Source organism: Dreissena polymorpha, chromosome 10, assembly GCF_020536995.1.
Source record: "Dreissena polymorpha isolate Duluth1 chromosome 10, UMN_Dpol_1.0, whole genome shotgun sequence".
NCBI lineage: Eukaryota > Metazoa > Mollusca > Bivalvia > Myida > Dreissenidae > Dreissena > Dreissena polymorpha.
The window spans coordinates 13,517,594-13,535,872 of record NC_068364.1 but is presented as its reverse complement, the minus strand read 5'-3'; the positions used below and the strand labels follow the sequence as shown (position 1 = coordinate 13,535,872).

The 18,279-nt window shown below is 37.2% G+C and overlaps 1 protein-coding gene across 1 annotated transcript in view; it reads right to left on the bottom strand.

The window, feature by feature from the left end:
* Window positions 1-1,623: 1,623 nt before the first annotated feature.
* Window positions 1,624-18,279, bottom strand: part of LOC127847149 (transcription initiation factor TFIID subunit 5-like) — a 65,230-nt gene continuing 48,574 nt past the window's right edge. The window contains exons 13-18 of the mRNA XM_052378848.1: window positions 17,235-17,346; window positions 14,758-14,871; window positions 11,483-11,537; window positions 10,850-10,972; window positions 5,871-5,967; window positions 1,624-3,133 (exon numbers count right to left, since the gene is read on the bottom strand). Coding sequence (XP_052234808.1) covers window positions 3,016-3,133; window positions 5,871-5,967; window positions 10,850-10,972; window positions 11,483-11,537; window positions 14,758-14,871; window positions 17,235-17,346 — 619 coding nt within the window. The 3' untranslated portion in view covers window positions 1,624-3,015. The remainder of the gene's footprint in view (window positions 3,134-5,870; window positions 5,968-10,849; window positions 10,973-11,482; window positions 11,538-14,757; window positions 14,872-17,234; window positions 17,347-18,279) is intronic.

Genomic DNA, 18,279 nt, shown 5'->3' with positions numbered 1-18,279 from the left:
TCAGTCACAACACTCTTAATCTTTTCAAATGTTTTGTCAGTCAAAGGTTTAATAGTGGTGTCAGATTTGTTTTGTCTAAAGTGTATAATGCATATCTTTTCGCCAACATTTTTAGCTGATCCTGATTTTCTCTTGCTTGATCTTTTAATTCTAACTGGACGTTCCTTGCCCATGGTATCTGGTTCTTGTAGCCTGAAAACATACAATAACGTGTACACTCATAATCTGGTAAAGAAAGAACACAGGTTAATCAATTATAATCTTTTAACATCACATAATCTACAACAATTGAAATCATATACATTTTGTTGGGTTTTGGCAGTATACCATAATATGTCTTCTGAAATATGACCCAAATGTGTTTCCATAGTTTTTTTTATAATGAATACTTAGCTTCATATTAACAGATTGTGATAATTTTTTATACACTTACATGAATTATATCCTATGTAAATTTAACTGAGTCATTCAAACTACTCTAACATTTATATCCAACAATATCCTCATTCCTACGCAAAACAATATTTTTTATCCGTCAAGAAAGTTTGTTGTCAATTTTAGATCAAATATAGCGATCTGGACCGCTCGAAGTAGCGGAATTTAGATGACCATGTAACTAAAAAGACTACTAAACGAATAAAAGCTACTTACATCGACTGTAATGTTTATTTCTAAGAATAACATGATTATCTCCAGCAGACGACACGTTGTTGACACTGGAAACGGAAACTGTGAACGGTTGCAAAAAATATCTGTCGTGAAAATCACTCTAAATGTGAGGTATGGAGTTCCATTACCGACAACTATTTGCTAACATTTTCCAAAGACAGAAAGTTTACCCAAAATAAATCAATTATTTGTGTTTATTTCAATCGCCATCTCCAATCATCAGCAATAGTGCAGTACATTCAAATAGTGAATGAAAGCAGTCACATATAACACTCATATTGAAAGTAACTAGAAATCAAAGAAAGATACCTTTAAGTGTTTTTGGATTCTGGTACTATCTACATAGTTATTTCCAGTACTTTCTGTGAAAAAAAATCAAAATTCAAATGCATGAAAACAGTGAAAATTTTATTTATTTTTAAAGGCCAATTTTGAAGTATTTCTACAATTAAAGGGACTTAATTCTTGTAATGTTTAGCTCAGAGTTATTTTTTCCTTTTTAAATATACACATCAACTCACAATATAATTAGATTAAGCAATATATGTTGAGAAATTTTTCATTTGGACTCGATAATCTCTTGTGTACAAATGAAAATAAAGCGTGATATTTTCACATCAGGGGGGAGATAATCAATCGCATGATGTAGGCTTATCCAGCGTCCGTTTGTCATCCAACAAGTGGCATTCAATGGGGGATACATTAAGCTTTACAATGATATAGGTGTCATAAAATCCCACTAGGGGGGGACCTAGGGTACAGGTGGCCCGTCCTCTATATGTGACTACATGACGATACTGCACGTATAACATGTCAGTCTGCAGAGCATCATTAACTAATTTCAGAATAGAAAAAAAAAATGAATGCATGAATGAATGCAGATCATTTGCTTGCCTGTGCTAATGCCAAGTGTAGGCTATACAACATTTTGATAAGAACAACAGACAAACAGCAGATTTTACAAAACACCATTGATATCAAGTGCACATGAATATCAACATACATTAAAACAAATAAAGACTTAAATAAGTGTATTCTAAAACATCTTGTTAAACACTCAGACAATAACTTTTACCAAAACTATAAAAACAAGGGCTGTTTGTAAAACATGCATGCCCCCCATATGGGCTGTCCGCTGTAGTGGCAGCCATTGTGTGAATACGTTTTTTGTCACTGTGACCTTGTACTTTGACCTAGTGACCTCAAAATCAATAGGGGTCATCTGCGAGTCATGATCAGTGTACCTATGAAGTGTCATGATCCTAGGCAAAAGCGTTCTTGAGTTATCATCCGGAAACAATTTTACTGTTTCGGGTCACCGTGACCTTGACCTTTGACCTAGTGACCTGAAAATATATATGGGTCATCTGCCAGTCATGATCAATGTACCTATGAAATTTCATGATCCTAGGCGTAAGCGTTCTTGAGTTATAATCCGGAAACCATTTTACTATTTCGGGTCACCGTGACCTTGACCTTTGACCTAGTGACCTCAAAATCAATAGGGGTCATCTGCGAGTCATGATCAATCCACCCATGAAGTTTCATGATCCTAGGCATATGCGTTCTTGAGTTATCATCCGAAAACCATTTTACTATTTCGGGTCACCGTGACCATGACCTTTGACCTAGTGACCTCAAAATCAATAGGGGTCATCTGCGAGTCATAATCAATGTACCTATGAAGTTTCATGATCCTAGGCCCAAGCGTTCTTGAGTTATCATCCGGAAACCACCTGGTGGACGGACCGACCGACCGGCCGACATGTGCAAAGCAATATACCCCCTCTTCTTCGAAGGGATAAAAATACTGTACACTGTGTGACATATACATGTTGTACATTGAAATTAAAATAAGGCACATGAGAACAGCTTTGAAAACTATGTAAATCTTATTTTTAGAAACATTGTAACTATCAAGACATTGCCTTAAGTATGGCTGATTCGCAACAGCAACTCACACCCATTGATGACAGCTTTATTTCACATCTTTCTTAGCATAATAATATAATACATCTCTCTAAGTAATCACCACTTTAATATCATACATGGAGAGAAAATAATCGTTTCGCAGACTTTTCTAAGATCATGAAAATTATTGACAGGAACGCTGTTAAACACTTGCAGCATGAATTTATGCATCTCACATACGCAAGACCCGAGTGAAATTTTCGTTTACCTAAAACACCAAAGGGTACCAAGTGAAAATCAATACTTCTAACACATATACAGGTCTGGCAGACAGAACAGTGGAGCAAGGACACTTCCTTCATCTCTCGCATGGTCTAGTGACATCAAACACATGGTCTGTGCTGGTCTGGTGCTGGTCTGATGCTGGTACTGCCCTCAGGAAGTCTTCATGGGTCCTGCAGCCAGCATGAGGTTCTTGCGTGTGAAGTGGATGTCCAGCACAGGGGTGGTCTTGGTGGCCACAGAGCAGATCAACAGGCTGGGGCTCTCATTGCTGGAATACACAACAAGGGGAGACAATGACATTGCTGACTGCTGGAATACACAACAAGGGGGAGGCAATGACATTGATGACTGCTGAATACACAACAAGGGGAGCAATGACATTGTTGACTGCTGAATACACAACAAGGGGAGCAATGATATTGTGGACTGCTGAATACACAACAAGGGGGAGGCAATGATATTGTGGACTGCTGAATACACAACAAGGGGAGCAATGATATTGTGGACTGCTGGAATACACAACAAAGGGGAGCAATGACATTGTTGACTGCTGAATACACAACAAGGGGAGCAATGATATTGTTGACTGCTGGAATACACAACAAAGGGGAGGTAATGATATTGTGGACTGCTGGAATACACAACAAGGGGGAGGCAATGATATTGTGGACTGCTGGAATAAACAACAAGAGGGCCATGATGGCCCTGAATCGCTCACCTGACTTACCAAATACAATACCAACCCAGATTTCATCAAGATAAACATTCTGACTAAATTTCATAAATATTGGATGAAAACTGTGACCTCTATTGTCTACACAAGGTTTTTCTAATATTTGACCTATTGACCTATTTTTTGATCCCAGGTGACCCAAATACAATCCCAACCCAGATTTCTTACAATCCCAACCCAGATTTTTTCCAGACAAACATTCTGACGAAATTTCATGAAGATTGATTTCATCAAGATAAACATTCTGACCAAATTTCATAAAGATTGGATGAAAACTGCGACCTCTATTGTCTATACAAGTTTTTTCTTTTATTTGACCTAGTGACCTATTTTTTGACCTAGTGACCTAGTTTTTGACCCCAGATGACCCAAATACAATCCCAACCCAGTTTTTATCAAGATAAACATTCTGACCAAATTTCATAAAGATTGGATGAAAACTGTGACCTTTACTGTCTACACAAACAAATTGTTGACGGTCTTTCTATTATTTGACCTAGTGACCTAGTTTTTTACCTCAGATGACCCAAATACAATCCCAACCCAGATTTCATCAAGATAAAGATTCTCACCAAATTTCATAAAGATTGGATGAGAACTGCGACCTATATTGTCTACACAAGGTTTTTCTATTATTTGACCTAGTTTTTGACATAGTGACCGAGTTTTTCACCCCAGATGACCCAAATACAATCCCAACCCAGATTTCATCAAGATAAAGATTCTGACCAAATTTCATAAAGATTGGATGAAAACTGCGACCTCTATTGTCTATACAAGGTTTCTCTATTATTTGACCTAGTTTTTGACCTAGTGACCTAGTTTTTGACCCCAGATGACCCAAATACATTCCCAACCCAGATTCCATCAAGATAAACATTCTGACTAAATTTCATAAAGATTGGATGAAAACTGCGACCTCTATTGTCTACACAAGGTTTTTCTATTATTTGACCTAGTTTTTGACCTAGTGACCTAGTTGTTGACCTCAGATGACCCAAATACAATCCCAACCCAGATTTCATCAAGATAAACATTCTGACCAAATTTCATAAAGATTGGATGAAAACTGCGACCTCCATAGTCTACACAAGGTTTTTCAATTATTTGACCTAGTTTTTTACATAGTGACCTAGTTTTTGACCCCAGATGACCCAAATACAATACCAACCCAGATTTCATCAAGATAAACATTCTGACCAAATTTCATAAAGATTGGATGAAAACTGTGACCTCTACTGTCTACACAAACAAATTGTTGATGGACGGACGCACACACGCATGCACATACGGACGCCGGACATCACACGGTCACATAAGCTAACCATGTCACTTCGTGACAGGTGAGCTAACAAGGGAGAGGCAATAATATTGCTGACTGCTGAATACACAACAAGGGGGAGGCAATGATATTGTGGACTGCTGGAATACATAACAAGGGGAGGCAATGACATTGTTGACTGCTAAATACACAAGGGGAGGCATTGACATTGTTGACTGCTGAATACACAAGGGGAGGCATTGACATTGTTGACCGCTGAATACACAAGGGGAGGCATTGACATTGTTGACTGCTGAATACACAAGGAGAGGCATTGACATTGTTGACCGCTGAATAAACAAGGGGAGGCATTGACATTGTTGACTGCTGAATACACAAGGAAAGGCATTGACATTGTTGACTGCTGAAAATGCTTTGAATTAGTTTTTAAATCTGAGTAGCGGATAACAAGTGTGCTGGCAAGCTTTTTCTATTTTGAATGGATTTTCTACATTGAACTTAACCTCAATCCCACACATCTAGTATGAAAGCACAAAGTTTTAAGTTATTAAGCTGTTTGTTTTTTGGATTAAAGGTATTTTGGTTGTATAATGGTGCTTCTTAATTTAACTGTTCAACTTGTAATTTCGAAAGCTGGTTGACCACAACAAAGTGCACATACTTTGCCAGTAACTGACAACTGTCCTAATAGATTCAGAGCTAAGGGTGAGAATGGTCGTAGAACACAATTAATGACCAACCAGCACAGAAGTATGTGGTAAGGCCTTAAATTTTTGCATTTGGGGTCCAGCTCTCTACCAACCTGAGCTAGCAAACATAAAACATCAACTTCATGCATGCATGTATATAAACCTTTAGACTATTTAGGTATTCCTGACGATGTTTTTGCATTCATTAAACTTATTGCACATTTTGTAGACCAAATCCGTGCTATAATAAATAGTGTGTATGTGAAAACCACCTAAATTGGTACAGAGATATCATTCTTACACAGACAGGGAGCTGGGTATACTGGCGTCCATGTCCTTGTCTGTCTCTCTGATCACCTTGGTAACGTCCCACAGCTTCACGCAGCTGTCCATGCCGCCTGGAAATATCAATACTTATAAGGTGATGGTCTGCATGAAATATCAATACTTATAAGGTGATGGTCTGCATGAAATATCAATACTTATAAGGTGATGGTCTGCATGAAATATCAATACTTATGGGGCTATGGTCTGCTTGAAATATCTATACTTATAGGGCTATGGTCTGCATGAAATATCAATACTTATGAGGTTATGGTCTGCATGAAATATCAATACTTATGGGGCTATGGTCTGCATGAAATATCTATACTTATGGGGCTATGGTCTGCATGAAATATCTATACTTATGGGGCTATGGTCTGCATGAAATATCAATACTTATGGGGCTTGGTCTGCATGAAATATCAATACTTATGGGGTTATGGTCAGCTTTGAAATATCAATACTTATGGGGTTATGGTCTGCTTTGAAATATCTATACTTATGGGGTTATGGTCTGCTTTGAAATATCAATACTTATGGGGCTATGGTCTGCATGAAATATCAAAACTTATGGGGCTATGGTCTGCTTTGAAATATCAATACTTATGGGGCTATGGTCTGCATGAAATATCAATACTTATGGGGTTATGGTCTGCTTTGAAATATCAATACTTATGGGGCTTGGTCTGCATGAAATATCAATACTTATGGGGTTATGGTCAGCTTTGAAATATCAATACTTATGGGGTTATGGTCTGCTTTGAAATATCTATACTTATGGGGTTATGGTCTGCTTTGAAATATCAATACTTATGGGGCTATGGTCTGCATGCAATATCAATACTTATGGGGCTATGGTCTGCATGAAATATCAATACTTATGGGGTTATGGTCTGCTTTGAAATATCAATACTTATGGGGCTATGGTCTGCTTTGAAATATCAATACTTATGAGGTTATGGTCTGCTTTGAAATATCAATACTTATGGGGCTATGGTCTGCTTTAAAATATAAATACTTATGGGGTTATGGTCTGCTTTAAAATATAAACAAGAGCACCGCCTTGCGGGTGCAGACCGCTTATCTATTTTCTTTTAAAAGGTAAAGGGACTCTCATTTTCAATCACAAAGGAGGGAGGGGTGGAGTGAAGAGGGGTGTATAGTGTGGGGGCGTGGACATTTATTACATTATCTTCCAAAAATGCGAAAAAAAAAAAGGGGGGGGGATTCTTGGTTGCGATGGTTGGACGGTATTTAAAACATAATATAATAAAAATAAATATTTGTGTTTTTTAACCGTTTCAAAAAAAAATAAAATTGGGGGGTGGGGGGTGGGGTGGGGGTATAGTGTGAGGGTGTGGTGGTCATTTGTGAGATGATCTTAAAAAAAAAAAAAATTAGGGGGGGGGGGGGGGGAATTCGGGGGTGGGGGCAGGGGGGGTATTCTTGGGTGCGATGGTTGGACGGTATTTCAAACATAATAATAAAAATAAATATTTGTGTTTTTTAACCGTTTCAGAAAAAAAATTTGGGAGGGGGGGGGGTGGGGTAGGGGGTATAGTATAGTGTGAGGGTGTGGTGGTCATTTGTGAGATGATCTAAAAAAAAAAAAAAAAAAATAGGGGGGGGGGGAGGATTCCGCGGGGGGTCTGGGGTTGGTATAGTATAGTGGTATAGTGTGAGGGTGTGGTGGTCATTTGTGAGATGATCTTAAAACAAAAAAACAAAAAAAAAAAATAGGGGTGAATTCGGGGGGAGGGGGGGTCATTCAAAGGTCAAGGTAAAATTCAACTTGCCAGGTACAGTAACCTCATGATAGCATGAAAGTATTTGAAGTTTGAAAGCAATAGCCTTGATACTTTAGAAGTAAAGTGGATCGAAACACAAAATTTAGCCATATATTCAAAGTTACTAAGTCAAAAAAGGGCCATAATTCCATAAAAATGACAACCAGAGTTATGCAACTTGTCCTTTTACTGTACCCTTATGATAGTTTGCGAGTGTTCCAAGTATGAAAGCAATATCTATGATAGTTTAGGGGTAAAGTGGACCAAAACACATAACTTAACAAAATTTTAAATTTTCTAAGTATAAAGGGCCCATAATTCCGTCCAAATGCCAGTCAGAGTTACATAACTTTGCCTGCACAGTCCCCTTATGATAGTTAATAAGTGTTGCAAGTATGAAAGCAATAGCTTTGATACTTAAGGAATAAAATGGACCTAAACACAAAACTTAACCAAAATTTTCAATTTTCTAAGTATAAAAAGGGCACATTTTTCTGTCAAAATGCACGCCAGAGTTATCTAACTTTGCCTGCCCAGTCCCCTCATGATAGTTAGTAAGTGTACCAAGTTTGAATGCAATAGCATTGATACTTTCTGAGAAAAGTGGACCTAAACGCAAAACTTAACCGGACGCCGACGCCAACGCCAAGGTGATGACAATAGCTCATAATTTTTTTTCAAAACATAGATGAGCTAAAAATTAAGGGATAATGGTCTGCTTTGCAAAATCAATACTTATGAAGTTATGATCTGCTTTGAGATACCAATACTTATAGGGTTATGAGTCTTCATGAAATACCAATACTTGTGGGGTTCTTATAGTCTGCTTTGAATATCAATTCTTATGGGGCCATAGTCTGCTTTGAAATACAATTCTTAAAGGGGCATGATCTGCTTTGAAATACCAATATTTATGGGGGCATGATCTGCCTTGAAATACCAATAATTATGGTCTATGGTCTGCTTTGAAATACCAATACTTATGGGGTTATGGTCTGCTTTGAAATACCAATACTTATGGGGTTATGGTCTGCATGAAATATCAATACTTATGAGGTTATGGTATGCTTTGAAATATCAATACTCAGGGGGTTATGGTCTGCATTGATATAAATATCAATACTTATGGGGCTATGGTCTGCATGAAATACTAATACTTATAAGGTTATGGTCTGCTTTGAAATATCAATACTTATGAGGTTATGGTATGCTTTGAAATATCAATACTTATGAGGTTATGGTCTGCTTTGAAATATCAATACTTATGAGGTTATGGTATGCTTTGAAATATCAATACTAATGAGGTTATGGTATGCTTTGAAATATCAATACTTATGAGCTTATGGTATGCTTTGAAATATCAATACTTATGAGCTTATGGTCTGCTTTGAAAAATCAATACTTAACGGTATTGGGTTATGGTCTGTTTTGAAATATCAATACTTATGAGGTTATGGTATGCTTTGAAATATCAATACTCAGGGGGTTATGGTCTGCATTGATATAAATATCAATACTTATGGGGCTATGGTCTGCATGAAATACTAATACTTATGAGGTTATGGTCTGCTTTGAAATATCAATACTTATGAGGTTATGGTCTGCTTTGAAATATCAATACTTATGAGGTTATGGTCTGCTTTGAAATATCAATACGTATGAGGTTATGGTATGCTTTGAAATATCAATACTTATGAGGTTATGGTCTGCTTTGAAATATCAATACGTATGAGGTTATGGTCTGCTTTGAAATATCAATACTTATGAGGTTATGGTCTGCTTTGAAATATCAATACTTATGAGGTTATGGTATGCTTTGAAATATCAATACGTATGAGGTTATGGTATGCTTTGAAATATCAATACTCAGGGGGTTATGGTCTGCACAATGCGTATACATGGTCTGTATAAGGAAATTACCCAAATGGATATTATCAAAATATTGTAGAAATAGTAATGCTATTTGTACTTTTAACTTCTTCAAAAAACCCTTGTCATAATAAAGCTTCATTTATATAGCTTCAACACTCTGTTCAAAACACTCTGCACAAGAAGCTGACCGGATCAAACGAAAGATAATGCAATCCATGCATCTGAACAACCTTCTGGATCACATAAAAGATGTTAAAGTAAATGTACTGGATCTATGGAAAACTTAATTTTAATCATGTCAGCTAAATGTGACAATTGTCTTTTATTATAAATTTAAATATGAGTGATACTAATATATATGAACTAAATATATAATATAACTGTATTATAAGATAGCTACTGACATATGAGCCATCATGTGAATGATACTGATGGGTTATAATGTTACTGTGTTTTAAATATAACTAGGCTTTAATGTGTCATCAATAGTATGGGCTATAATGTGAGTGATGTCAATGCATATTGGCTATAATGTGTCATCAATTCATATGGGCTAAATGTATGTGATGGTGATAACTATATAATGTGAGTGTCATCAATTAATATGGGCTAAAATAAGTGTGATAGTGATAACTATAGGCTATTCTATGAGTGTCATCAATTCATATGTGCTAAATGTATGTGATAGTGATAACTATAGGCTATAATGTGAGTGTCATCAATTAATATGGGCTAAAATAAGTGTGATAGTGATAACTATAGGCTATAATGTGTCATCAATTCATATGGGCTAAATGTATTTGATACTAGTTATAACTATAGGCTATAATGTGAGTTTCATCAATTATTATGGGCTTAAATGTGCGTAATAGTGATAACTATTAGTGTTTTTCCCAGAAGGGCAAATGGCTGGGCGAATTACTTTCAAAAAGGGCATTTTAACACACAAATTTAACGCAAAACAGGGGCAAAAACGTTCCGTGGATACCTGGTTTTGAGAGAAACATTTAATCGCATCAGAGGCAGTTGTGGGAAAAAACATAAAATAATACACAACCAGGTGAATCTTTGCTGCTTGGGGCCATACTCTGAGACTAGTTGGCTTAGAAGTTTTGTCAATGGGCAATAAAGATTTTATCAACAAGTGCGCAATCGCAGCTTTTTAATTTGAAAAGGGCAGAATGGCGCTTTTGAAAGGCGGCATGGCGCAGCGCCACGCAAAAAGGGCCTGGGAAAAACACTAACTATAGGTTATAATTTGAATGTTATCAATTTCTATGGAGTTATTTTGACCTACCTGATGCTAGGACAGATCCACATCTACTGTAACACAGTGAGTACACAGGACCCGTGTGGTCTTTCATCTGGGCTAGCATGTTGCCATTGGATATGTCCCATAAACAGATGTGGCCATCCAAACCTGCAAAACAACCAGGACCTCATGATGAAAGTCTTACAAACAAATCACACATCTTATGATTAATGAATCATTGATCATTCTTTACGAATGCAAAGAACCACCATAAAATGTAAATTTGATAAAGGCATGACAACTTCATGAAAGATATAAAAGCTTGTACAGGTTTATGGCATTATGTTCACAAAGATTCATTGAAATGCAATGTTTTATGTCTTGTTTTATGAAAATTAGACTTGTAACTGAACTTTTTTGTCTGCTATAACATGGGGCTCACAAATTACTTGATATGTCCATTTCTGATGAATGCAAACATAACTTTATGCGGTCTTAGACTTATTGCTAAATAAGTTACAACATAACATTAGGATATTATACACAAACTCTCTACAGGACACCAACCGCTAATATTTAAATTGAGTTTTGAGATAAAACCAGTTCAGCTCTTTAAGAAAATCAAACTTATTATCGGTAAATATTATAAGTTGTTAAGAATACACATTAAGTGTCAACCTGAGGATGCAAGATATTTGCCATCTGGTGAGAAGCTTAGACTGTGTACGGCTCCCTGCAATGAAACAAACAAATGTACAAGTATGATGTAGTGTGCCTTATACTGTGTACGGCTCCCTACAATGAAACAAACAAGTGTACAGGTAGTGTGTACGGCTCCCTGTAATGAAACAAACAAATGTACAGGTACTGTGTACGGCTCCATGTAATGAAACAAACAAATGTACAGGTACTGTGTACGGCTCCCTGTAATGAAACAACCAAATGAACAGGTACTGTGTACAGCTCCCTGTTATGAAACAAACAAATGTACAGGCATGATGTAGTGTGCCTTTCATCCTCCTGGGTGTGTATTTCATGCAAAGGTAGGGGCCATTTAAATGTCATGCCCTTCAGAAATTCTTTCAGTTTATTGTTTATCCATTAATATCAGGGCCCGATCTTCAAGAGGTGAACAAAAACCCTGCCGTAAATCCTGTAGGTTAAATAATGTAAGTACCACATGGTAGGTTGAAACCATTGTATGTACAACATGGTTAAGGCGAAAACAATGTATGTACATGATTCAGTTGAAACCAATGGCCAACTTATGTAGGAACCACATTGTTCAGTTGAAACCAATGTAAAGTTGATGAATGTACCATATTGTTCAGGTGAAACCAATGACCATCTGATGTATGTACCAAATTGTTCAGTCAAAACCAATGGCAACCTGATGTATGTACCAGATTGTTCAGTTGAAACAAATGTCAACCTGATGTGCAAACCACATTGTTCACTTGAAACCAAAGGCAACCTGATATGCCAACCACATTGTTCAGTTGAAACCAATGTCAAACAGATGTATGTACATGTACCACATAGTTCAGTTGAAACAAATGTCAACCTGATGTATGTACCACATTGTTCAGCTGAAACCAATGACCACCTGATGTATGTACATGTACCACATTGTTCAGCTGAAACCAATGACCACCTGATGTATGTACCACATTGTTCAGCTGAAACCAATGGACACCTGATGTATGTACATGTACCACATTGTTCAGCTGAAACCAATGACCACCTGATGTATGTACCACATTGTTCAGCTGAAACCAATGGCCACCTGACTTATGTACATGTACCACATTGTTCAGCTGAAACCAATGGCCACCTGATGTATGTACATGTACCACATGGTTCAGCTGAAACCAATGACCACCTGATGTATGTACCACATTGTTCAGCTGAAACCAATGGCCACCTGATGTATGTTCCACATTGTTCAGCTGAAACCAATGGCAACCTTATGTATGTACCACATTGTTCAGCTGAAACCAATGACCGCCTGATGTATGTACCACATTGTTCATGTACCACATTGTTCAGCTGAAACCAATGGCCACCTGATGTATGTACCACATTGTTCAGCTGAAACCAATGGCCACCTGACCTTTGTACATGTACCACATTGTTCAGCTGAAACCAATGTCAACCTGATGTATGTGCCACATGGTTCAGCTGAAACCAATGGCCACCTGATGTATGTACCACATGGTTCAGCTGAAACCAATGTCAACCTGATGTATGAACATGTACCACATTGTTCAGCTGAAACCAATCGCCACCTGATGTATGTACATGTACCACATTGTTCAGCTGAAACCAATGACCACCTGATGTATGTACCACATGGTTCAGCTGAAACCAATGGCCACCTGATGTATGTACATGTACCACATGGTTCAGCTGAAACCAATGTCAACCTGATGTGCGAACCACATGGTTCAGCTGAAGCCAATGGCCACCTGATGTATGTACCACATTGTTCAGCTGAAACCAATGACCACCTGATGTATGTACCATATTTTTCAGCTGAACCCAATGTCAACCTGATGTATGTACCACATTGTTCAGCTGAAACCAATGGCCACCTGACGTATGTACATGTACCACAAAGTTCAGTAAAAACCAATGGCAACCTGATGTACATACCACATTGTTCACTTAAAACCAATGGCCACCTTATGACATGCACAACAGTTTCCCAAGGAACAAGTTATAATTAATAAATTTGTAATCCGGTGTGTGCATTTATTATGATAACAATGCCCAGTAGATATGGAATGAAGGATTTAGTTTATCAAGTATGTATATATATCTCATTTAGAACTATCTTCTCATTTTGAACTATCTACCTATAAAACTTCATGTTGATATCTCCTTTATCTCATTGAGAACTATCTACCTATAAAACTTCATGTTGATATCTCCTATATCTCATTGAGAACTATCTACCTATAAAACTTCATGTTGATACCTCCTATATCTCATGGAGAACTATCTACCTATAACACTTCATGTTGGTACCTCCTATATTTCATTGAGAACTATCTACCTATAAAACTTCATGTTGGTACCTCCTATATTTCATTGAGAACTATCTACCTATAAAACATCACCTTGATACCTCCTATATCTCATTGAGAACTATCTACCAATAAAACTTCATGTTGATACCTCCTATATCTCATTGAGAACTATCTACCTATAAAACTTCATGTTGATACCTCCTATATCTCATTGAGAACTATCTACCTATAAAACTGCATGTTAATACATCCTATATCTCATTGAGAACTATCTACCTATAACACTTCAAGTTGATACCTCCTATATCTCATTGAGAACTATCTACCTATAAAACTGCATGTTAATACATCCTATATCTCATTGAGAACTATCTACCTATAACACTTCAAGTTGATACCTCCCATATCCCATTGAGAACTATCTACCTATAACACTTCAAGTTGATACCTCCCATATCCCATTGAGAACTATCTGCCTATATATCTTCAAGTTGATACATCTTTGATTTATCTATTTGAGCAATATCTACCTTTGAAGTTTTAGGTTGATATCTCCTATACAAGATATGTACCTGATACACATGGGTTTACAAAGAGAAACTGGAGAACATTCAAACTTGTGTCCATTACCACAATTATGCCTTTTTTATTAACAATCAGTCAATAATAAAAATGACAAAAGGTATGTTATTAAAAGACTGTGACATTGCATTTTTATTAGTAGTATATTGCTTCTGATAAATATGTATGTTCTACACAAGGTAATACATACTATGCACATATTTTAACAACTATTTTTTACAAGGGAGTGTTTAAAGTGTTTTAATGGCAGTTAGGTACAGTGTGCCTGCAAACACTAAACATTACTACAAGTATTACAAGGCTACTTGTATTATAGGTCATCCCTTATGTGAACATTACCTTGTGTCCAGTAAATGTGCGCACACAGGAGCCATTGAGGACATCAAACATGCGCACGGTGCGGTCACTTGAGCCTGTGGCTACATAGTTCCCATTGGGGTGAAACTGAACACACTGAAAATACAACACACATAGACTAGATATAGAAGAAGGTGTTATGCAAATTGGGTGTTTTTACCTATAGAATGTGTATAGGAGAAGGCTTGAAGCAAATTGGGTGTTTTTACCTAAAGAATGTGTATAGGATAAGGCTTGAAGCAAATTGGGTGTTTTTACCTATAGAATGTGTATAGGAGAAGGCTTTATGCAAATTGAGTGTTTTTACCATTAAAATGTGTTGGTTTTTGTGAAAATCTCAATCACACGACTTTTAAATCTATGAAATAACAAGACTATTGCCTTGAGCAATAAAAGTCCGCTACCTACCTACGTGCATAATCTCCATATTGCCATCTGTCCATGTTTAAAGTTTCATGAAAAAATATGAAGAACTTTTTAAGTTATCGCAGTATCCACCATTTTCAGCAATATTTCTAGTCTATTTGTTGCCGTAGCAAGCAGAATTCTTGATGTAGGAACAAAATGAAATAGCGTGCATAATCTCCATATAGCCATCTGTCCATGTTTCAAGTTTCATAAAAATTATGAAGAACTTTAAAAGTTATCGCTGGATCCAGAACAGTATGACAGACAGAGTGCAAACCATAAGTCCCCTCCAGTTTCACCGGTATGGGCCTAATAAATGTGTTTTTATTTAGCACTAATTATATTTTGCTCTGTCTATTAAACTATTGATTAATTTTAATAGAAAGCTGACCTAAAACTAATCTTTATTGTAAACCTTTTGCAAAGTTAATATTCAATAAGTCTGGTTACATGCTGTGACTTAGAAATTTCCTTATACACAAGAGGGCCTCAATGGGCATGGTTTGCTTACCAGAGTTAAATAAATTTAAAAAAAGCTTTTATACAAATTTAAAACGTCCCAAACCTGTGCAGCCATGCTTTTAACAATTCAATACAATTCAAAGTATTTTTGATACGGGTAAAACATGTTGCAAATGAATGTCAGAGGTTTTATAAGTTCATGCCTAATGAAGCTGAATGCTGAACAAGAGGGCCTGCAAGGCCCAAAGTCGCTCACCTGACATTCAAAGGAACTGACCTGTTCTGTGCAGCCCAAGATGTCAGTAGAACAAATGTTCCAACTAACTTTCATGAATAGTGAACAACCTTGCGGCAATGTTTTTCAACAGACTGGATACATTTTTGTACACATCCAAAATATCATTAAAACAAAAATTCTGACCAAGTTTGATAAAGATTGGATAAAAAATGTAACTTAAAGAGTGTTAACAAATTTTTACAATAGCCATATAAGAAAAAAATGCCCCTCCCCCTGATTTTTTAACCAACTGAAACAATTTTTAAACTCGTCCAAGATATCATTGGGACGATTCTTGTGACCACGTTTCATGAAGATCAGACAATAAATGTGGCCTCTAGAGTGTTTACAAGGTTTAACTAAAGCCATATAGCCATATAAGGAAAAATGCACCGCCCACTGGTGACTATGTTTTTCAACCAACGGTAACTATTTTTCAGCTCATCTGTTTTTCAACCAACGGTAACTATTTTCCAACTCATCTAAGATATCATTGGGACAAATCTTCTGACCAAGTTTCATGATGGTCGGACAATAAATGTGGCATCTAGAGTGTTAACAAGGTTTTACTATAGCCATATAAGGAAAAATGCCCCGCCCCCTGGCGGCCATGTTTTTCAACAAACTGGCATCATTTTAAAACTTATCCCGGATATTATTGGGATGAATCTTCTGACCAAGTTTCATGAAGATCACACAATAAATATGGCCTCTTGAGTGTTAACAAGGTTTTACTTTAGCCATTTATAGCCATATAAGGAAAAATGCCCCGCCCCTTGGTAGCAATGTTTTTCAAGAAAACGTAACCATTTTCGAACTCATCAAAAATATCATTGAGACCAATCTTCTGACCATATTTCATGAAGATTGGACAATAAATGTGACCTCTAGAGTGTTAACAAGGTTTTACTATAGCCATATAAGGAAAAAAGTCCCGCCCTTTGGCAGCTATGTTTTTCAAGCACACGTAACCACTTCTGAATTGATCAAGATATCATTGAGACCAATTTTCTGACCAAATTTCATGAAGATTGGAAAATAAATGTGTCCTCTAGAGTGTTAACAAGGCATATGTTGATGCTGCACAAGGGAGGACGGACAAAAGGCGATCACAAAAGCTCACCATGAGCACATTGTGCTCAGGTGAGCTATAAACTGTAGGCTGCACAAATACAACCTTGACATTTTAAGCTCAGGTGAACACAACTTTGACACTTGGTTGATCACAGACAATGGGATTATGACATCTATAATAACTAAATGTTTCCACTCTGATGCCCAAGACCAGTTTCTACAAGGTACAGGTACTTACATCAACGTCTGAGAAGTGGCCAGGGAAGATCCTCACAGGCTGGTAGTGGTCCGTGGTCCACAGGCGCGCCACTCTGTCATGACCTCCAGACACAAAGTACTGACCATGTGGACTGCAAGCAATTAGACCAATCTGGGGTTTAACTTGCTAATTAAGTGAACACATTGTCAACAATGCCTTATTTGGCAATACAAAGAAAAGACTATATCTATGTAGAGACATTTAATTTCAATTCAGTAAAAATACAGGAGCTAACCTACTGGCATGATCGGTTCCCAGTAGAAAGAGTGGATATACTGGGCTATAGAAGGGCAACATTATTCTAAATGGACATAATAATCATCCCTTTTTACATGACTGTACATAACAATCCCAGACTAGAGAGTTGTGTCCCTTTTAATACACCAATACATACCTGTACTTTACATCCCAGACTTGAGAGTTGTGTCCCTTTAAAGACTCCAATACATACCTGTACTTTACATCCCAGACTGGAGAGTTATGGCCCTTTTAAGACACCAATACATACCTGTACTTTACATCCCAGACTGGAGAGTTGTGTCCCTTAAGGGACACCCAATACATACCTGTACTTTACATCCCAGACTGGAGAGTTATGGCCCTTGTAAGACACCAATACATACCTGTACTTTACATCCCAGACTGGAGAGTTGTGTCCCTTGTAGGACACCAATACATACCTGTACTTTACATCCCAGACTGATGAGTTATGTCTCTTGTAGGACACCAATACATACCTGTACTTTACATCTCAGACTGGAGAGTTGTGTCCCTTGTAGGACACCAATACATACCTGTACTTTGCATCCCAGACTGGAGAGTTATGGCCCTTGTAGGACACCAATACATACCTGTACTTTACATCCCAGACTGGAGAGTTGTGTCCCTTGTAGGACACCAATACATACCTGTACTTTACATCCCAGACTGGAGTTGTGTCCCTTGTAGGACACCAATACATACCTGTCCTTTACATCCTAGACTGGAGAGTTATGGCCCTTGTAGGACACCAATACATACCTGT